The following is a 17,475-nucleotide window of genomic DNA, read 5'->3' on the forward strand; positions in this document are numbered from 1 at the left end:
GATAGTTAAAATCGAGTATTTAACCAGGATTCAGATGATAATTGAACACAATCAATAATTAGACGAATTATTTTAACTAAACAAATACGAACAACTAAATATCGCACAATTCGCTTTCACTCCTTCATTCTCTCTCAGTTGGTCTTAGGGTTTCCTACAATGACCATACTTGGTACTGGAAAATAAGTTGATTCACTCTATATTTGTCCCGACTTCGTTGATAGGATTTTTTCATTGGAGAAATATCGTGAAACAGCCCTTGGAGACAAGGCCTTAGAAGTCATGAAAACAGTAAATCAGAACCTGCAGCCTGATTGTTGAAATTTTTTGCTTGTCGGGACGACATAGATGACATAGGTTAAAAAGAAGAGCGTGATTGGTCGGCTATGTCGTATCGTTGCTTTGTCGTGCCTATGTCGGGTTGAACTCACGACAAGCTAACGACACCTCTTAAGTTTCCGACAGTATGTCATCCATTCCACCTGACAAAGGCATGACAAAGCAGCGATAAGACATAGCCGACCAATCACGCTCCGCCTTTTAACCTATGTCATCAACGTCGTCCCGACAAACAAAAAATTTCAACAATCAGGCTGCAGAAGGAGGCGATCTATGACTCTGGCATACGGCAGTTTCGATGCAACAAATGAATAGTCTATAAAAGATAAGCTCATACAAGAGGCAAATATTTCTCTGAATGACCTTATGTACTGTATAATTTCTTAAAATACAATAGGTAAAGAAACTTACGCCTAGAATACTCATCACAAAATGCTGGCTGAAAAAGGGACGAGAAGCATGAGATAAATACACAGAACACAAGACTTTTGAGCACATCACAGGCCATTTCACATATTCGAAAGTACGTGAAGAGATTGAAACCGGGATATATAAGTAATAAACTAATTATCACGCTTCATTTTAAAAGGAAAGGGGTTCGTGTAAAGAATTTTGGTCTCTTGTTGTGTTTCTTAAGTTCTCGACTGTCATAGAGAAAAAAAAGGAGGTGTTTGCATTTCGGGCATCTTGGAATTTTTCATAGAGTATCTATAGCTTTGATGACGTCATTGGGTACAGCGACGTTTTTATCCTGTCGATTTTCTTGGAAATGGTGTAATTTAAGGGAAAAAGTCATTCTATAAAAAGTGCTTGAAATTAAATAAAGAGTTGATTTAAGTAAAAAAATCGGACATTATGGTCGATGCCAGATGATGAGGGATGAGTTTGAGGATTTTTGCGCTCAGCAGAGATGTTTTCAGGAGCATTGGGGGAACTAGTTAGGAGGAGGGGGGGAGAATATTACCCTCTCCTGACTTCAAGAAATAATGGGCTTTTGCTAAGTTAGCTGTGTTGCTAGACTTTCATTGTGGAATTTGTATTCTACCAAAAATATTTCCATGTGAAGATGAACCATCAAGCTAAAAATTTAACTCAGCATTTGCACAAATTTATAAATTTTTTTTGTGGCACAATGGTAGCATACTTTCTTGAAAAATTTGCTTTTTCAAGAAAAATATCTTTGCACATTTCTGCTTTTGATAACTTATACCTACAAAAGTACATAACGATCCAAAAAGTGGTGAATTTTACCAGTCAGGCATCAAGAGGTGAAATATGGGAGCATAAATATAGCATTAGGTGCATTAGGTACCTAAGATGACATTTGAATCAGTGAGTTCGAAAATACACCAACTCGGAAAAAAAAATTTTCAGGAAACACCTAAAACTTCGCAGCGGGCGAAGAAGTTAGTTTAAGAAAAACTTTTTTGGTGCCAAAGGACGCAAGAAGTACTCTAGAGACTTTAACGCACCAAGTTTCAGATACTGATTTTTCATAGTCTGCCCTGAAAAATTTATATTTTTTGACCTGAATAACGCTTGAATATTTATATAACTTGTTGGCACAAGGTATACTGAACCGAAAAAAGAAAACCGCATCGGATAGTCACCCGTTTCCCTTGATCGGCCAAAAATTGGTATTTCCAATGAAATTCTTCGATTCTTCCCTTTTCCCGTCGCCGTTTCGAGCACTTCCGATTGCAATTTCGAAATATCCTTTTGCGTGCAGATGCTTCTACTTATCCAGAAGTGTAACTAAACCGTAAAAAAGTGAAAATCGAAAAAAACCCGTGTTGGAGTGTTTCCGAACTCACTGATTCATTTTACATTATTGGAAACATGATTATTTGGATAGATAAGGTGGGGAGACGGCAGACCGTTTTTACAGCGTCAACATAACCCTCAACGAGCGTCTTGTTTACATTGATGACGTAGGTGGGTACAAATCCTCAAGATGCAAACACCTCCTTTTTTTTCTCTATGCTCGACTGTGCGATCGCGGTGGATTCATGAAAGATTATAAAAAGAAATTTCATAATGAAATTTCATGAAATTTCATGAAATTTCGTGAAATTTCATTTAACACGCAGAATTCAGGATTAAACCCTTGAAACTTATGAATCTCCTTAAGTTCCTTTATAGCACGTGGTAAACTGTGAAAGGGAACTTTAGAAATGCCCAGAAAGTTGAGTAAAACTGCAAAAACATAATTTTGAATTTTTTTTCTTAAATTTTGGTTGAACACACAGCCGTACCGGTTGAACACCAAAATAAATTTTACGGATAAAGTAAGACGTTAGCTTTCATATTTGGAGCAAAACAAATTTCTTGACTATAAAGAATCCTACTACCCCCTAATAGTATATCGTTCTTTTTTGGTACAAAAGGGAGGGATCTTGAACTATCTTTGAAAGAATTTAAATGATTTTTTCATTTGTCTCTGATTTTTTCAGAAATTAACAGTTTGAAATTTGAGGTTAGGGTCCCCGGTCCCCCTCCCCTTGATGAGCCAGAACTGCCAGAAGAGAAAGAGTAAGAGAAGACCAGAAGAGAAAAGCTGAGAGAAGACCGCGCTCCAACTGGTCTAATTGACGAATATTATTCTCTTTAAAAATAAAAACAAATTCTGTTAGAAAAAATAAGCATTTTTGACATTTTGTCGGTCGAAAGAAATTTCATTGGGAAAAAAGAAATTTCATGAAATTTCTTGTGAAATTTCATGAAATTTCATTCGATGAATTTCTTTTAGCATCTTGGCCTGACTGTTGACTGTTGAATTAGAGAGTTTCGAGTGCAGAGAGGCAAATGGACGGATTTTAAGTAAAAAGGAACCAAATATATCAGTTTATTTCTTTACGGAGGTGAAAATTACACTAAGTAATTATTAAGTATTAATTATTTATATTTAATTTTAAAATTCTTAATTACATGTTTACATTTTGACAATCCTATCAGCTCTTTCAGACACCCAGGTACATAAACAGTTGACTTTGAATCATAGAGAAAAAAAAGGAGGTGTTTGCATTTCGGGCATCTTGGAATTTTTCATAGAGTATCTATAGCTTTGATGACGTCATTGGGTACAGCGACGTTTTTATCCTGTCGATTTTCTTGGAAATGGTGTAATTTAAGGGAAAAAGTCATTCTATAAAAAGTGCTTGAAATTAAATAAAGAGTTGATTTAAGTAAAAAAATCGGACATTATGGTCCGTTTTTACAGCGTCAACATAACCGTCAACGAGCGTCTTGTTTACATTGATGACGTAGGTGGGTACAAATCCTCAAGATGCAAACACCTCCTTTTTTTTCTCTATGACTTTGAATTGTAGAGGGAATGTACCGCCTTATTTCGATTATAGAGGGAGGACCATATTTACTTCCCACACTTCGAATTACACAGAGAATTTTCGTCGCAATTTCGAATTATAGAGGGTCGAGCCAGCTTAAAAATTTCGAAATAACACGGGGAGAAAAATACATTGATTTTCTTCGAATTATCGAGAGATTTCCTAGGGAAACGAACTTTCCTTCGAATTAACGAGGTTTTCGAACTATCGAGGTTCGAATTATCGAGAGTCCACTGTAGAGTCGTAGTAATGTAATTGGGAGAGCTGGCGCCACTTTTAAGCATTTTCCATGTCCCGAATTCCGAGACTCCTGTGTGCCGCCGGGTCACTTTTTCGATACATAATCGATTGTTTGCGATACACGGGTACCCGGCCATCCGATGACAACAACAACAACGGAGATAGGAATTACCACGTATTCCACACCGCCATTTTGGATCGAAAATGTATCGAAAGAGCGACCCGAACTCGGCGCACACTAGAGTGCCTGTATAGCGAGAGTATGGACAGATGTGAAACTCCGAAAATCCATCAGGCCTTCACCGATGCTTCTGCGAATAAAGTTAGGGCCCAGAAATGCAGCCAACCTATGAATTTCAATGATCCAGAACGATTTACTAATACTATTGTTACGAACCGTCGTTAATTAAGCACGTGTTTGACTCAGTTTTTGCATAAATTTACTCAATTTCGCGGAAGAACGCTCATTTCTGTACATTCTTTGCTATCATGGTCAGAGATGGAAAGTGAAATTTCACGTTTTGAAATTTCATGAAATTTCACAAGGCCCGAATAAATTTCAAAAAAATTGAAATTTGTTGATTTTTCAAAGAAATATTGTTACTAAGCCTCGGAAACGGTTCAGATGATCCTCCTGCTGATGCAGCAGAATATGGCCCACTAATGAGATGCTACACCCAAAGGAGGGGGCACAAGGGGGGTTTTAGAGAAAGTTAGCCCTAACCTAACCAGGGACGAGTTCTATAGGACGCCGTTCTGTTGTGAGCGGGTGATTGCAGCGCATTCTCGCGTAGGATCCTAGTCAACTCAGAGGATCCTCCCCCCCGAACCTCGACTCATCCATCGCCCGCTCCAAAAGTGAGGTTAAGCCGGAGATTGAAAAATAACACATAAGGCGGCTGAATTCTTGAAAAATAAGTATATTTTTGGCGTTTTTCGACCCCTTTCGGCAAGGGAGGGCCCGCCGCATGTTGCAATACAGTGAAAAATTCGATTTTTTGCAGTTATACGCGATCCTACGGATTTTAATGAAGTCCAACAACTGATAATAGCAGTGAGTTGCGAGGATCCTACGCGAGAATGCAGCACTAGTACCTGCTCACGAATTTTTACATTGACTCTTACGGGAGTCCAGGGTCCTATAGAACGGGTGCCACACACGGGAGGGATGAGGCGCCCAAAAGTGAGGCTCTGCTGCGCGCACGTCGCATGTTTGGATTGTAATTTCGCGGCAGATTCGAACCCAAGGGGCGAGTTCCATAATACATTCTTCTCAAATGCACAGTATTAAAGTAAAAAAAGTCCTGAGTTTTAATCACGATTACTTTAATTAAAAACCTCTCGTAAATCCATACGTAAACAGGGTTTCCTTCTCCGTAAATTTTAACAGTTTTATAGTGAGTTTAGTGATTAAAATTTACAATTTTTAGGAGATTTTTTAAAGTTCTTACTACTACAAGGGAATGTCTTGGCGAAGATTCTTAACTTTAACTCGCTTGCTCTTGACTTTCACATGGATGAAGCTAGCAGAACTTTTCGTGGAAGGGAGGGGGAGGATACGCTCCCAGGTCGCTCCCTCAAAAAAAGAAGAAAAACCGCAACAATGATGCTGTGGGATGTTTCTTTTGTGGGGGGGGGGGGGGGAGCCTCTCGAGAAGGACTGGGCAGTGGAGCTTTGCTCTCTCTCTCTGATATTTTGGTACCCTGCTACGAAATTTCTTTTCCATTTTACTGTTAGCCTTTCATCCTTACTGCTACACGAATTGTTAATTTGAGAGAATAAGATTGAAGGAAATTCATTTGTGAGCTGTCTGGAAAAGAGAATTGGACGTATTTATGCTACAAGGAAATATGTGCAAATGAGTGAAAGCAAAAAGATTAGTGTAGCTTGTGAGCCCTATGCACATAGATCCTCTTGATTCGATTTATTTTCGCATAATTCTTCTCAGCATAAATACGTTCAATTTTATTTTAGCACTTTCTCGTCTCTTTTCTAAATCCTTAAGCTTCAAAAATCTCAAACAATATTTCCTCGATAAAAGCAATAGCAGCAGCCCGATTATTGAAACTCTGTCAGCCCGACACGACAAGACATAGCCCTATCTTAACTATGCAATATATCGCAATTCGATGTCTTACCGGGCTGGTTTAAATTTCAATAATCGGTCCGCTGCACCCGCTATAATTATGATTATAGGCATAAGTCTATTGCTATAGCGTACCTACATTTAGAAACACATAGGTACCTACCTCAATTACTAAGTTTAATAATGTATGTGTCTCCTGAGTATCTTTGCAGAAAAACACCATTGTTACTGTCTGAAATTTGTACAGGATATTCTTTCTGTCTTGAAGAGAAATCAACGGAAATTAAAAGAGAAAACTGGGATCATTTCTCCTTAGAAAAAATAAACATGTTGGAAAATGACTAACGTCTTGAATCCAAAATGCATGTTTTTGGACTTAGGCCATCAGTGTGCTCAAGAAGCAGTCGTATTCTGATTAAGTGATGATTAAAGTATTAATGGCAATATTTGTTGAATTCGTAATTTGTATGAATTATTACATTTTGAATTTTTTACTTAGAAAAATCTTTGACTCGGTTTGTTTTGTCCTCCACGGTAGCTTCTGATTCATTTTTGGACCTTTGAGTATAAATTAAGTGTTTGTAAAGCACTGATTGGCCTAAAACATATTATTTTAACGAAAGTATTAGCAAACCCCCAGAGTTTGCTTTAACACATTTCAATATAATCGCAAAAAGAAGGATATAAGCCTGACAAATAATGTAATTCTTCAAAATGCAGACATTATTTTACTCTAAAAAAGTAGACATAAATCCAATGAATAAAAGCTTAATACTGTGCATTTGAGAAGAATGTATTATGGAACTCGCCCCTTGGGTTCGAATCTGCCGCGAAATTACAATCCAAACATGCGACGTGCGCGCGCAGCAGAGCCTCACTTTTGGGCGCCTCATCCCTCCCGTGTGTGGCACCCCTATAGAACTGGTCCCTGACCTAACCTCCAAACCAAATGTAAACAGACATGTACCCAGCAAATCGCGTGGCCGTGGACAAGATTATAAGAACATCACACCCTTTTAGAAACGTTTTACTTTAGTACTTTTATGTTTTCAGAGATGTGAATAATGGCGAAAAAGCCGAAAAGCCGTGCTCGGCTTCATTTTGGTATAAAAAAGGGACCCACTCCCACAGGTAAAGATATTTTTAGCATCAATTTCTCCAACGTTTCTCAAATAAAAGTCCCCCCCCCCCCCTCATAAAAAAACTAGTATTTTCATACCGATGCGTGGAGGAAATTGTTCTTGTGGTGGAGCGGAGGCACTCAAGTGTCAATGATGCATTACTTACGAAAATTAAGGACCCATGACTTACATAAGTGACATCTGACATGACACCGAAATCTTCGTGATAAAAAACTGAGCTGCTGGAAGAGTGGGTGGTGAGGTTAGGTTAGGTCAGGGGGGGCTGAAAAATCTCAATATCGAGAATCACCGTTTCTAGGCGTTTCTTGGCCTATTGAATGTATCCTCAAAAGTTTCAATAAATTTCATGAAATTTCACTCGAATAAATTTCATGAAATTTTCCATCTCTGATCATGGTTAGAATTGGAATCTGCAGACTGGCAGTGAAATTTTGTGCGTTAGAAGTTGGTTAGAAGGGTGGCTGCACTTTTGGGCCCTAAGCCCTCCATGAAGCGATCTGTCCATACTCTCGCTATACAGGTACTCTAGGTGCTTGTGTGAGTGTGTAAATGAGCGCGGGAATCCATGGCGGCAAACGGAAATTTGATTTGAACTTGTCCTCTTAATTTTTCCATATTTCTTCTTCGAAACGTATTTTAAATGCCTAAAACGAATGTATTAAGAAAGTTGGGACTGCGTCCTATTGTATTACACTAGAGTCCCTTTATACTGAGAGTCAAGACAATTCGGCTCATGGATGTCACAAACGGGAATAAAGATTACAGAAATTGAACGTTTTTCGTAATCTTTGATCGGCCCATTCTCAAATGCCTTTCTCCGTCCCTCCTCTCATTCCGTTTGTTCCTTGCCGAACCCGTAATTCCCAACGAACTACACCTCTAGAATGGCTGACCAGTGTTAGAGACCCGGAACGTTTTGAAGTTGATATAGGATTTAGGTTTACTTGGGCTCACACAGCAGGCTGCCATCTAAACCCATGTCAGACGCTGCCCACATTTTGCCGAATATTGTTGATAGCAATGAAAACATTGCTGAACAATCGCACCTCGAAAGGTTTTCTTTACTCAAAAAATAGGAGCTTTGAAAGAAAACCTCAAAAAAATGAAAGTTTACAAAGGTTGAAATTTTCACATGTAATCCTTATGGGCAAGACGCAGCAGAAATGGAGATTGAGGTTAGCTATACTTGGGCTCCAACCCCCCTCCTGCCTTCAAAAACCGGCCCATGCGCGTTACGCAGGTTTGCTATCTCGCGGCCATTCTAGAGGTGTGGTTCGTTGGTAATTCCCTGGTCCATTGCAGATTATAATCTTTGCAATAGGTGAAAATGTAATCTTTATTTCCGTTTGTGACACTGTGGAGGCCTAAAATACGGGAACCAATCAGAAATGGATTCAAATTGTCTTGACTCTCAGTATAAAGGGACTCTATATTACACCTACTCTTGCTTTAGAGTCCCTTTATACCCAGAGTTAAGACAACTCACTTTTGGTTCGGCTGAAAGTGGCCTAAAAAAAAATCCAATTCTGATTGGTTCTCGCTCATGGAGGCCGAAACGAGTGCACCAAGATGGCGGTACCTCGAATGTGAACAAGAATAATGAAAATATCACCTAATTGTGGTTTATCAAGAGTGAATTGTTATTTCCATCGGTCCAAAATGAAAATAGATTAAGAAATTATTCACAAACCAATCTCATTTTCTTTTTAATTGATCAATTTGTTGATGTTGTTGTTTTTGTGTGACAGACATCGCAGGATTCCTGATCCTTATCCCTCAATATCGTTCGTTTGGGTGCACTCGTTTCGGCCTCCATGGCCAGCCAAGGCCGGCTGCCAGTCAGCTGATAATCGAGTTGTCTTAACTCTGGGTATATAGGGACTCTACTCTTGCTTGGTATAGAGTCCCTTTATACCCAGAGTTAAGACAACTCGATTATCAGCTGACTGGCAGCCGGCCTTATCTGGCCATGGAGGCCGAAACGAGTGCACCCAAACGAACGATATTGAGGGATAAGGATCAGGAATCCTGCGATGTCTGTCACACAAAAACAACAACATCAACAAATTGATCAATTAAAAAGAAAATGAGATTGGTTTGTGAATAATTTCTTAATCTATTTTCATTTTGGACCGATGGAAATAACAATTTACTCTTGATAAACCACAATTAGGTAATATTTTCATTATTCTTGTTCACATTCGAGGTACCGCCATCTTGGAGCACTCGTTTCGGCCTCCATGAGCGAGAACCAATCAGAATTGGATTTTTTTTTAGGCCACTTTCAGCCCAACCAAAAGTGAGTTGTCTTAACTCTGGGTATAAAGGGACTCTAGCTTGGTAATAGGCAGTAATCTCAGATAAATTTAGTTTTTCTTCTGCTCATGGTGGTTCTGCAGGTTCAAACAGGTCGTTACAGTTCTAGATGACCGTTACTCCCAAATGAAATTAATCGGTCGACGACGGACCAAAGCTAACCTAAAGTTAAAGAAATATGAGTGGGTAAGTGAATTTGGGCAAAAATCAACCTAGAATACTTTGTTTCCGCAATTATTTTATTCAGTTCCCGCCCTACATTTGAATTCAAACTTGTCCCGATTTCGCCGCCAATCCTCTAGCCAATAGTAGAGGTGATTGAAAAGAAGCTCTAGAAGCTTCATTTTTTGCTTTTAGTGCTCCGTCTTTATGTCTTTGGTCGGGCCTCTAACCTTCTATACTCTCTGTCCTAGTTTGAGGTTAGGAAATGTCCAATCCAAGTTTGTCTCTGGGTCCTAATGGTCCAATCAAGGGAGAGGGCAAAGGGAACTGAACTAGGAAGCCACCAAGCCACCAAGGCCCGCTTATAACTACGCCTTGATTTACCATTTTCTTTGAAGGGACTCTTTTCGAAGCTTACCTGTTCGTGTAACGTTGTCCCACTGATCCCACAACAATGTACGAGGTATTTTTTAGGCTCAATTCTCATGACATGCTAGCGGGAAGTTTTTAGGTGATACGGGATACCACTATGATCATCCATTCATCTCCGAAACGATCTGTCAGAATCCTCATCCTTGGAGGTAGAGGTGTGGGCAAAACATCTCTAATATTATCTCTAGTCAGTGAAGAATTTTTGGAAGATGTCCCTCCTAAGGCAGAGGAAATTACCATTCCAGCTGAGATCACTCCGGAGCTTGTCCCAACAAACATTGTGGACTACTCAGGTTAGTCGCTCTCCAAACTTGTCTGTCCTCAGAATTCAATTTATTATTATTTATTTATCATACAAAACGGGCAAGTTGCCCAATTACTAAAGTAATTAACAAAAAAGAGCAAAACAGCTGAACAAATGATAGACTCTACTGACAAATAAAACAAAACAAACAAAAGTACAAAATTCCAGGCATTACTGCAAATATTTTCGACCTAATATGGATTTATGTGCAGTTGTTGAATTTTATGTATGTAGTAACTGGCATGTTTTCATCAATTAATTTGAACCAAGTTCAATCTAAATGAGATCACTGAATGTTGCAGAGAAGTTCTTGCACAAGAACGTGTTATGAATTTGTGGTTTAAGCACGCCTTCTTTTTTAAAATTATGCAAGAAACTCGATACTGCCAACGATGCTCTTTGATTTCAATTCCCAAGCTCCCAAAAAGCACTCCAAGTTCAGGCCTTATCGGAGGGGATATTCCAGTTATATTGAGGTTCACCTCTGCACCTGCAGCTCGCGTATCGTATGTTGAGACAAACGTCAATCTCCAATTAGCTGTGAATTCGCAGCATTCAACAGGTTAATACATGTAGTCAGGTGGCACCACTGGTGAATGGTGACATAAACAATACTTTGACGTTTGTCTCAACATACGATGCGCGAGCTCTAGTCAAACTCTCCATGCGCCGATAGAGAATCTTTCAGCATTAACTAGCTATCACACGTGTAGTTACTGATAGTTGCAAGCGCAGAGAATGTTCAGGTGGCAGTGGGCCGCTGCCGCCTGTCTGGTTAGCCTGTGAATGGCATCAATTGTACAGTTGGACCGTACTTGTGATAGAACTAGGGAAAGAAAAGAAAAGACAAAAGTCACATCAGTCTGGATGCATCAATCATCAGTTGGCCCACTGGTTGGCTTGTATATATCTGTTGCATGGTGCAATTTTTAGATGTGACATTCGTCTCTTCTTTTCTTTCCCCAGCAGTGTTCCCAGATCCCCGGCATTTTCGAAAAATTTCCGGCAAAATTTTTTCTTCAGAATCTCCGGCAATCTATTATAAATCTTCGGCATTTTGATAAAAAAACTCCGGCTATTTTTTCAATTGGAGCTGGAAATTCATCTGGCAACACTGATAGAGAAAGAAAAGGAGGTGTTTCCATCTTGCAGATTATTGTTTACCCCGTGACGTAGGTCGGTACAACATGGCGTCGATATTCCAGCCAAATCCGGAATTCGTGATATTAATAACGGACCATAACGTCCGATTTTGTTTTATTGCTTAAGTGAACTCTTGAAATAATTTCAAACACTTTATATGGACAGACTTTTTCCATAAATTACACCATTTCCAAGAAAATCAATCATAAAATTCGTCCGTAATGACCTACGTCACCAAAGAAAATAAAGATGTCCGAAATACAAACACCTCCTTTTTTTATCTCTATGATCGATACCAACATTTGATCCATTACATTATCAATAGGTTTTTATGATTAGAGGCGATGCGGTCAGCAAAACCATTTATTTTCACTGGTAATTCTAAAAAAAGGGTGTTTTTCAGAATCTCCGGCATTTTGGTAAAAAACTCCGGCTTTTTTTCATAGGGTCTCCGGCATTTCATCTGGGAACACTGTTCCCCAGTTCTAGCTGCCTTAGTGGCAGGCAATCGGTTGCGAAACTTTGAATTGATATGTCCTAAACACACTTGATATGATAACTCCCAAGAAAACAAAACAAAATGTTTTTACCAAATTTTGACCCAATCTGAAAAAACTCATTAAGTAACTAGGTACCCATTTAAGAAAAAGAAGAAACATTTTGGCACCCACAACATATGATGGCAGTACTGTTTGGGCACATCATTTAAGGTGATTCCTCCAAGGATGTAAACAAACATCTATACATCGAATGCATTTTACTGAAATACGACTAACTTATCTTTCTTTGTAACAACAGAGAAGGAACAGTGTAGATGGATACTTCAGCAGTCCATTGGTGAAAAATCTCTTCTGAGAACCCTCAATCAAAGCCAAATGAGACTAAACCTGAAATATTGCATTAGATTAATTGATTGATTGATAATTTATTGTTGAAATTAGGTAACAAATGTAAACAATTTCAAGATAAAGTCTAACATAACATACAGCTGCTTAGTAAACTAAACAGTTTAAGTAACTTAAAAAATAAAGTTAACATTGAAATCGAAGTTAAAATTGAGATAGAAATGGAATCTGGACATACAAAGTTGAAATTGAATCTGGACGTGCGAAAGAGGGTTAAAGTATTTTTAAGGCTATAGTATGCCTTGGTTCTTAGTGAAATTTTTACATTCTTTATAAATACGGAAGGATTTACAATTGTTTTTATATGTGATGGTAAGTGATTAAAAATTTTTGTACGCATCATGATTAATTAAATCTTTTATGATATTTTATGTTTAGTCTGTCTAATTTTTGTACACATCATAATTAATCGAATCTATTACGATATTTCATGTTTAGTCTCAATGATAATTGCGTATTATTGCTCTAACTACAGGCCTTCATCCTAATAGATGCCTAAAATGCCTCCCTGTTAACAACTTCATGAATGTTGGCAAGACCAGGTCTGTCACCTATATCAAGATGTAGGGACGCACCAATGTCTCTAATTTTTTTCTTTTTTTTTTCTTGTAGAATAGTAGCCCTGCTGAGGCTCTTCAAAATACAAAAAAATTGATTGAAATACCTTGCAACGCAAGAAAGATATAACTACTCAAAAACGGGAAAATCTTTAAAAGGTGGAAACAAACAGGGTTTCTCAAAAGTCCGCACACCCTAGGGTGGAGCATTTTTGGGCTTTTTTTTTCATTTTGAAAATGGACATGGCACAGTAGTTGCGAAATGGTCTGAAAATAACGCCTGAATTTTCCTGAATTTTTTCGTCAACGATTAGGCCTCCCGCATTGACGTTGACGTCAAAATTATCAGAAAATCCAGGTTTTTTGATGATAACTTAGCAACAATGGCAAATACGACAAAAATGCATAGCATGAAAGTTGTTGGAAATTAAATTTCCAAAAAATCACTTTCTCATCGTTTTTTCTGTAAGTGCAACCGTTATAGTGTAAAATTCGAAAACCCACATTTTTCCGGAAATTTGGCACAAATTCTCGTTCAGTCCGGGAGAAATACGGGAGAAAGAGAGCTAACTCGGAACATATTGCGTGATAGACTTTTCCTACAAGAATACCATCATCGGGTTGGCCTGAATAACACAAAACATATAAAATGTTTTCCACGGCTCCACCGCAGAACACCCTTTAAAATGCCTAAAATTCAAAAAGGCGGCCGTGTTTAGATTATCCAGCATCTAGGTAATTTTAAATGTGCATCTCGTGTGGTATGAGGTGTCGATTCCTATGTTCTTGTAAATTTTTTCAGTCGTAAATTTGAAATATACCGTCAAAAAAAGCCCCTGGTCAAACGGGGTGCATCAAATCCAGGATGGCGGCCAACTTTGAACGGCAGGAGGGTATGTTTGTCCCATATTCCCTCACATCCCCTCTGATAGTTTGTCCTAGTACCACTTATTCGTGTGATAAGTTAAGTGAGGTGTTTAGTTCCTTAAAGAATATCGACTGCAAAATTCTCAAACCAAGTATCTCGTCTGCAATATTTGAAAATTCCAAGAATTCTGCAACATCGCAAACCTTTTTCGTATGCTTTGGTTGTTTCATCGTAATTTTGGTCGTAGATTGCCAGTATGACGTGATGAATACCATCTGGTTAATCGGGCTGCCCAAAATTCAAAAAAGACGGATAAGTTTGAAGGGTAGGACGACTTAGGCAAGTTACCTAAGAAATAATGACGCAATGAGTGAAGTGAAGTATTATACCCTGTGTAATTTTGGTAAAATGTGAAGTAAAAAATTAAGTGGAAAATGAATGGTCAAACAGGGCGTCTCAAATCCACGATGACTGCCTGTAAAAGGCAGTAGTGTTTACCGGAGGTGTAGGTATAATGCTGAAAGGCATTATCTGAACGGTGTTTGCGTGCAACATAGTTCCTTTTAGCATTGCGTCTTATTTTAAAATATGCTTTTATTATACATCTTCGAAAATAAGGTACCGATTTCCGTGTAAGTAATATCTGCGTTTAAAATCCTGTTATTCCCCCCAAGAACCAAGACTCTTTTTATTCGAAATGGGAATAAAGCAAATCAGGTCACGTGAGAATCATGGCTAAATACCTAAAAAAAAAAAAAAAAAAATTAATCTCTAAAATCAAAAGTTGACGACAATTGTTCAAAAAATATACTGAGGAACATCATCTGGTGGTATGAATCATCAATGTTTTCATTTTTTTCATTATTTTTCTTTTAGTAATAGGTAATTCTGTTGTTTATATCAGTTTCTCTTTGAATTGTACATTTATTTGGACTGAACCGGGCTAGAATTTATAATTCTAGTTTGCAAAATGTAGTCCATTTGTAGTGTCGTTTTATTGGTTTTTCATATGGAGATAGTCACCATCCTGAATTTCAGCTCTTATTGAGGAGTAATATTAATTGCGAACATTTAAGAAAACTGTTAGATTTATTTTAAAGATTTTTTTACTATCACACTTTGAAATTTTCTGTTCTGTCCTTTGTTAGAAGTCATATACTTATCCCATAATCGGGAGACCCTGTACGATTATGGGGCATTTTCTACTGTAAATTTAAAATTTACGGCCAAAATTATCTAAATTCACCAAAAACATTGTGGCATCTTAAACCCTGGTAACCTGCGGATTTGGCCTGGATTATGGAATTATTTCCGTAAACCTCGCGCGCGTTCACGAAACCTCGCGCGCGTTCACGAAAAAAGTCGGCGCGTGAGCAGCAGAGTCGTCGCGTGAGCAGTAGAGTCGGCGCGCGCAAAGAATCTTCGCGCGCGCGAAAAAATCTCCCCGCGCGCGAAGTAATCTCACCGCGCGCGAAGAAATCTCCAAGGTCACGACAATACCTCGCGCGGGCGAAAATCTCTCGCGCGCGCTGCTATAGAGCCTTAACAAGGTAAAGACACGGCTGCCAAATGTAGATTTAATTTTAGCTTAATAGTAGGTTAGGTTAGGTAAGGTTAGGTTAGGTAAGGTTAGGTTACGTTAGGTTAGGTTAGGTTAGGTTTCAAACTTTAATTAAAAAGACGTTTGGCAACATACAACCTTGAGCCATGCGATCCTACATGGCGCGCGGCGGGTTTGCTCTCTCGCGCGTCGAGTTACACCTCGCGCGGAGAAACACTGACAGCGCGCAGCGATACCTATGTCGCGCGCTATGGAATTGCTTCGCGCCAGTGGCGCAACCACGCGCCGACTTTCTTTGTGAACGCGCGCGAGGTTTACGGAAATAATTCCATACTGGATTGTCAGTTTTACGCCTCCTGACCAGGTGTCATTCATCGGATCATAGATAAGATCTTATAAATGACAAATTAATTTTGGACCACTAATCAAATTGCTAAATCAATATTATCCAGAGATCGTTACCTTACTTTCAATTCAAAATGTAATACACTAATCAAAATTTAAAAGTTACCCTCCCGCAATTCAAAGTTGGCCGCCATCCTGGATTTGATGCACCCCGTTTGACCAGGGAATTTTTTTGACAGTATATTTCAAATTACGACTAAAAGAACATAGGAATCGACACCTCATATCACACGAGATGCACATTTTAAATTACCTTGATGCTGGATAATCTAAACACGGCCGCCTTTTTGAATTTTAGGCATTTTAAGGGGTGTTCCGCAGTGGAGCCGTGGAAAACATTTTATATGTTTTGTTATTCAGGCCAACCCGATGATGGTATTCTTGTAGGAAAAGTCTATCACGCAATTTGTTCCGAATTAGCTCTCTTTCTCCCGTATTTCTCCCGGACTGAACGAGAATTTGTGCCAAATTTCCGGAAAAATACGGGTTTTCGAATTTTACACTAAAACGGTTGCACTTACAAAAAAAAACGATGAGAAAGTGATTTTACAACACTTCATGCTATGCATTTTTGTCCTATTTGCCATTGTTGCCAAGTTATCGTCAAAAAACCTGGATTTTCTGATAATTTTGACGTCAACGTCAATGCGGGAGGCCTAATCGTTGACGAAAAAATTCAGGAAAATTCAGGCGTTATTTTCAGACCATTTCGCAACTACTGTGCTATATCCATTTTCAAAATGAAAGAAAAGCCCAAAAACGCTCCACCCTAGCACACCCCTTCTAAAATTTTCCCTAACTGAGTTATTGAGATGAAACTTGGGGAATGTTTCTAAGCCAAGAAGAACTACTATTTGGCATATCCAATATTATTTATCGGGGGAGGGGGGGGGGGGTTCCATCGGAAGGGAATAGAAGAAAGGACTTTGTTTGCGCAATCTGTAAGTTGCTGTTTTCTTCTTTTGTGAGATGGCGGACAAAAATGATGGGAAATTGCCATTTTAGCTATTTGTCGATGGATATATCTGAAGCTCGGTGTACGGGGGTTTTTTGAGACGAGGAAAACAAATCTGGTGAGATTTTTTCAAGAAAGCTAATTTTTCCAAAATGGCGGACAGTTGGCATTCGTGACGTTTACCAATGGATTTGCATTAAATTTAGTATCCATGGTTATTTGGCAATGGAAAAAACAAATTTGGTCATATTTATTAAATTCATTCAAGCCTCTTCAAAATTGCGGCAAAAAAATGGCGAAATTGGCATTTTAGCATAAGATTGGTCATTTTAAAAAATGCTCACCAGATTCGTCTTCCTTGTCTCAAAAACCCCTGGATACCTCATCAGGCCATGCCTGGATACTGGGATGCTGAGTTTAAAATAAATTCATTTTTGACAAATAGCCAGAGGATATGGACGGTTAGAGGCCCGACTCAATGCTAAGTAATTGAAACAGAAGCGCTCGCAGCGCGCTCGCTGGCAACGCACGCAACTACCATTCTCTATTGTTTTTCAGAGACTGGCGGCGGGTATGTTGCCGCCGGACCACCTCCACGTAGGCAGTTTTTCATACGTCGTCCGTCCGCAACTCTCGCCTGGCCAATCAGCGCAGAAGTGTGGAAATCCCGCTCGCCGCCCACTCTTGCGCCAACGTACGCAACATCTTGCTC

General features: G+C 39.0%; 2 protein-coding genes across 7 annotated transcripts in view; one reads left to right on the forward strand and one right to left on the reverse strand.

Moving 5' to 3' along the window:
• LOC109034966 (uncharacterized) overlaps window positions 1–17,475 on the reverse strand; it is a 157,206-nt gene that overhangs the window by 27,771 nt on the left and 111,960 nt on the right. For 2 of the 4 annotated variants that reach the window (XR_011900875.1, XM_072306486.1), the window contains exon 1: window positions 751–1,007. Coding sequence is in view for 3 of the 4 variants with exons in the window: in XM_072306486.1 (XP_072162587.1) it covers window positions 751–847 (97 nt within the window). In the remaining variant the exon portion in view is untranslated. Of the gene's footprint in view, window positions 1–750; window positions 1,008–17,475 lie in introns of those variants that run through there. The other 2 variants (XM_072306485.1, XM_019048405.2) reach the window with 2 other exon arrangements.
• The window catches only part of Miro (mitochondrial Rho GTPase), an 87,206-nt gene continuing 79,638 nt past the window's right edge, over window positions 9,908–17,475 (forward strand). Inside the window, exon 1 of one of the 3 annotated variants that reach the window (XM_072306466.1) lies at window positions 9,908–10,358. In XM_072306466.1, coding sequence (XP_072162567.1) covers window positions 10,163–10,358 — 196 coding nt within the window. In that variant the 5' untranslated portion in view covers window positions 9,908–10,162. The remainder of the gene's footprint in view (window positions 10,359–17,475) is intronic. The other 2 variants (XM_072306464.1, XM_072306465.1) reach the window with 2 other exon arrangements.

Source organism: Bemisia tabaci, chromosome 1, assembly GCF_918797505.1.
Source record: "Bemisia tabaci chromosome 1, PGI_BMITA_v3".
NCBI lineage: Eukaryota > Metazoa > Arthropoda > Insecta > Hemiptera > Aleyrodidae > Bemisia > Bemisia tabaci.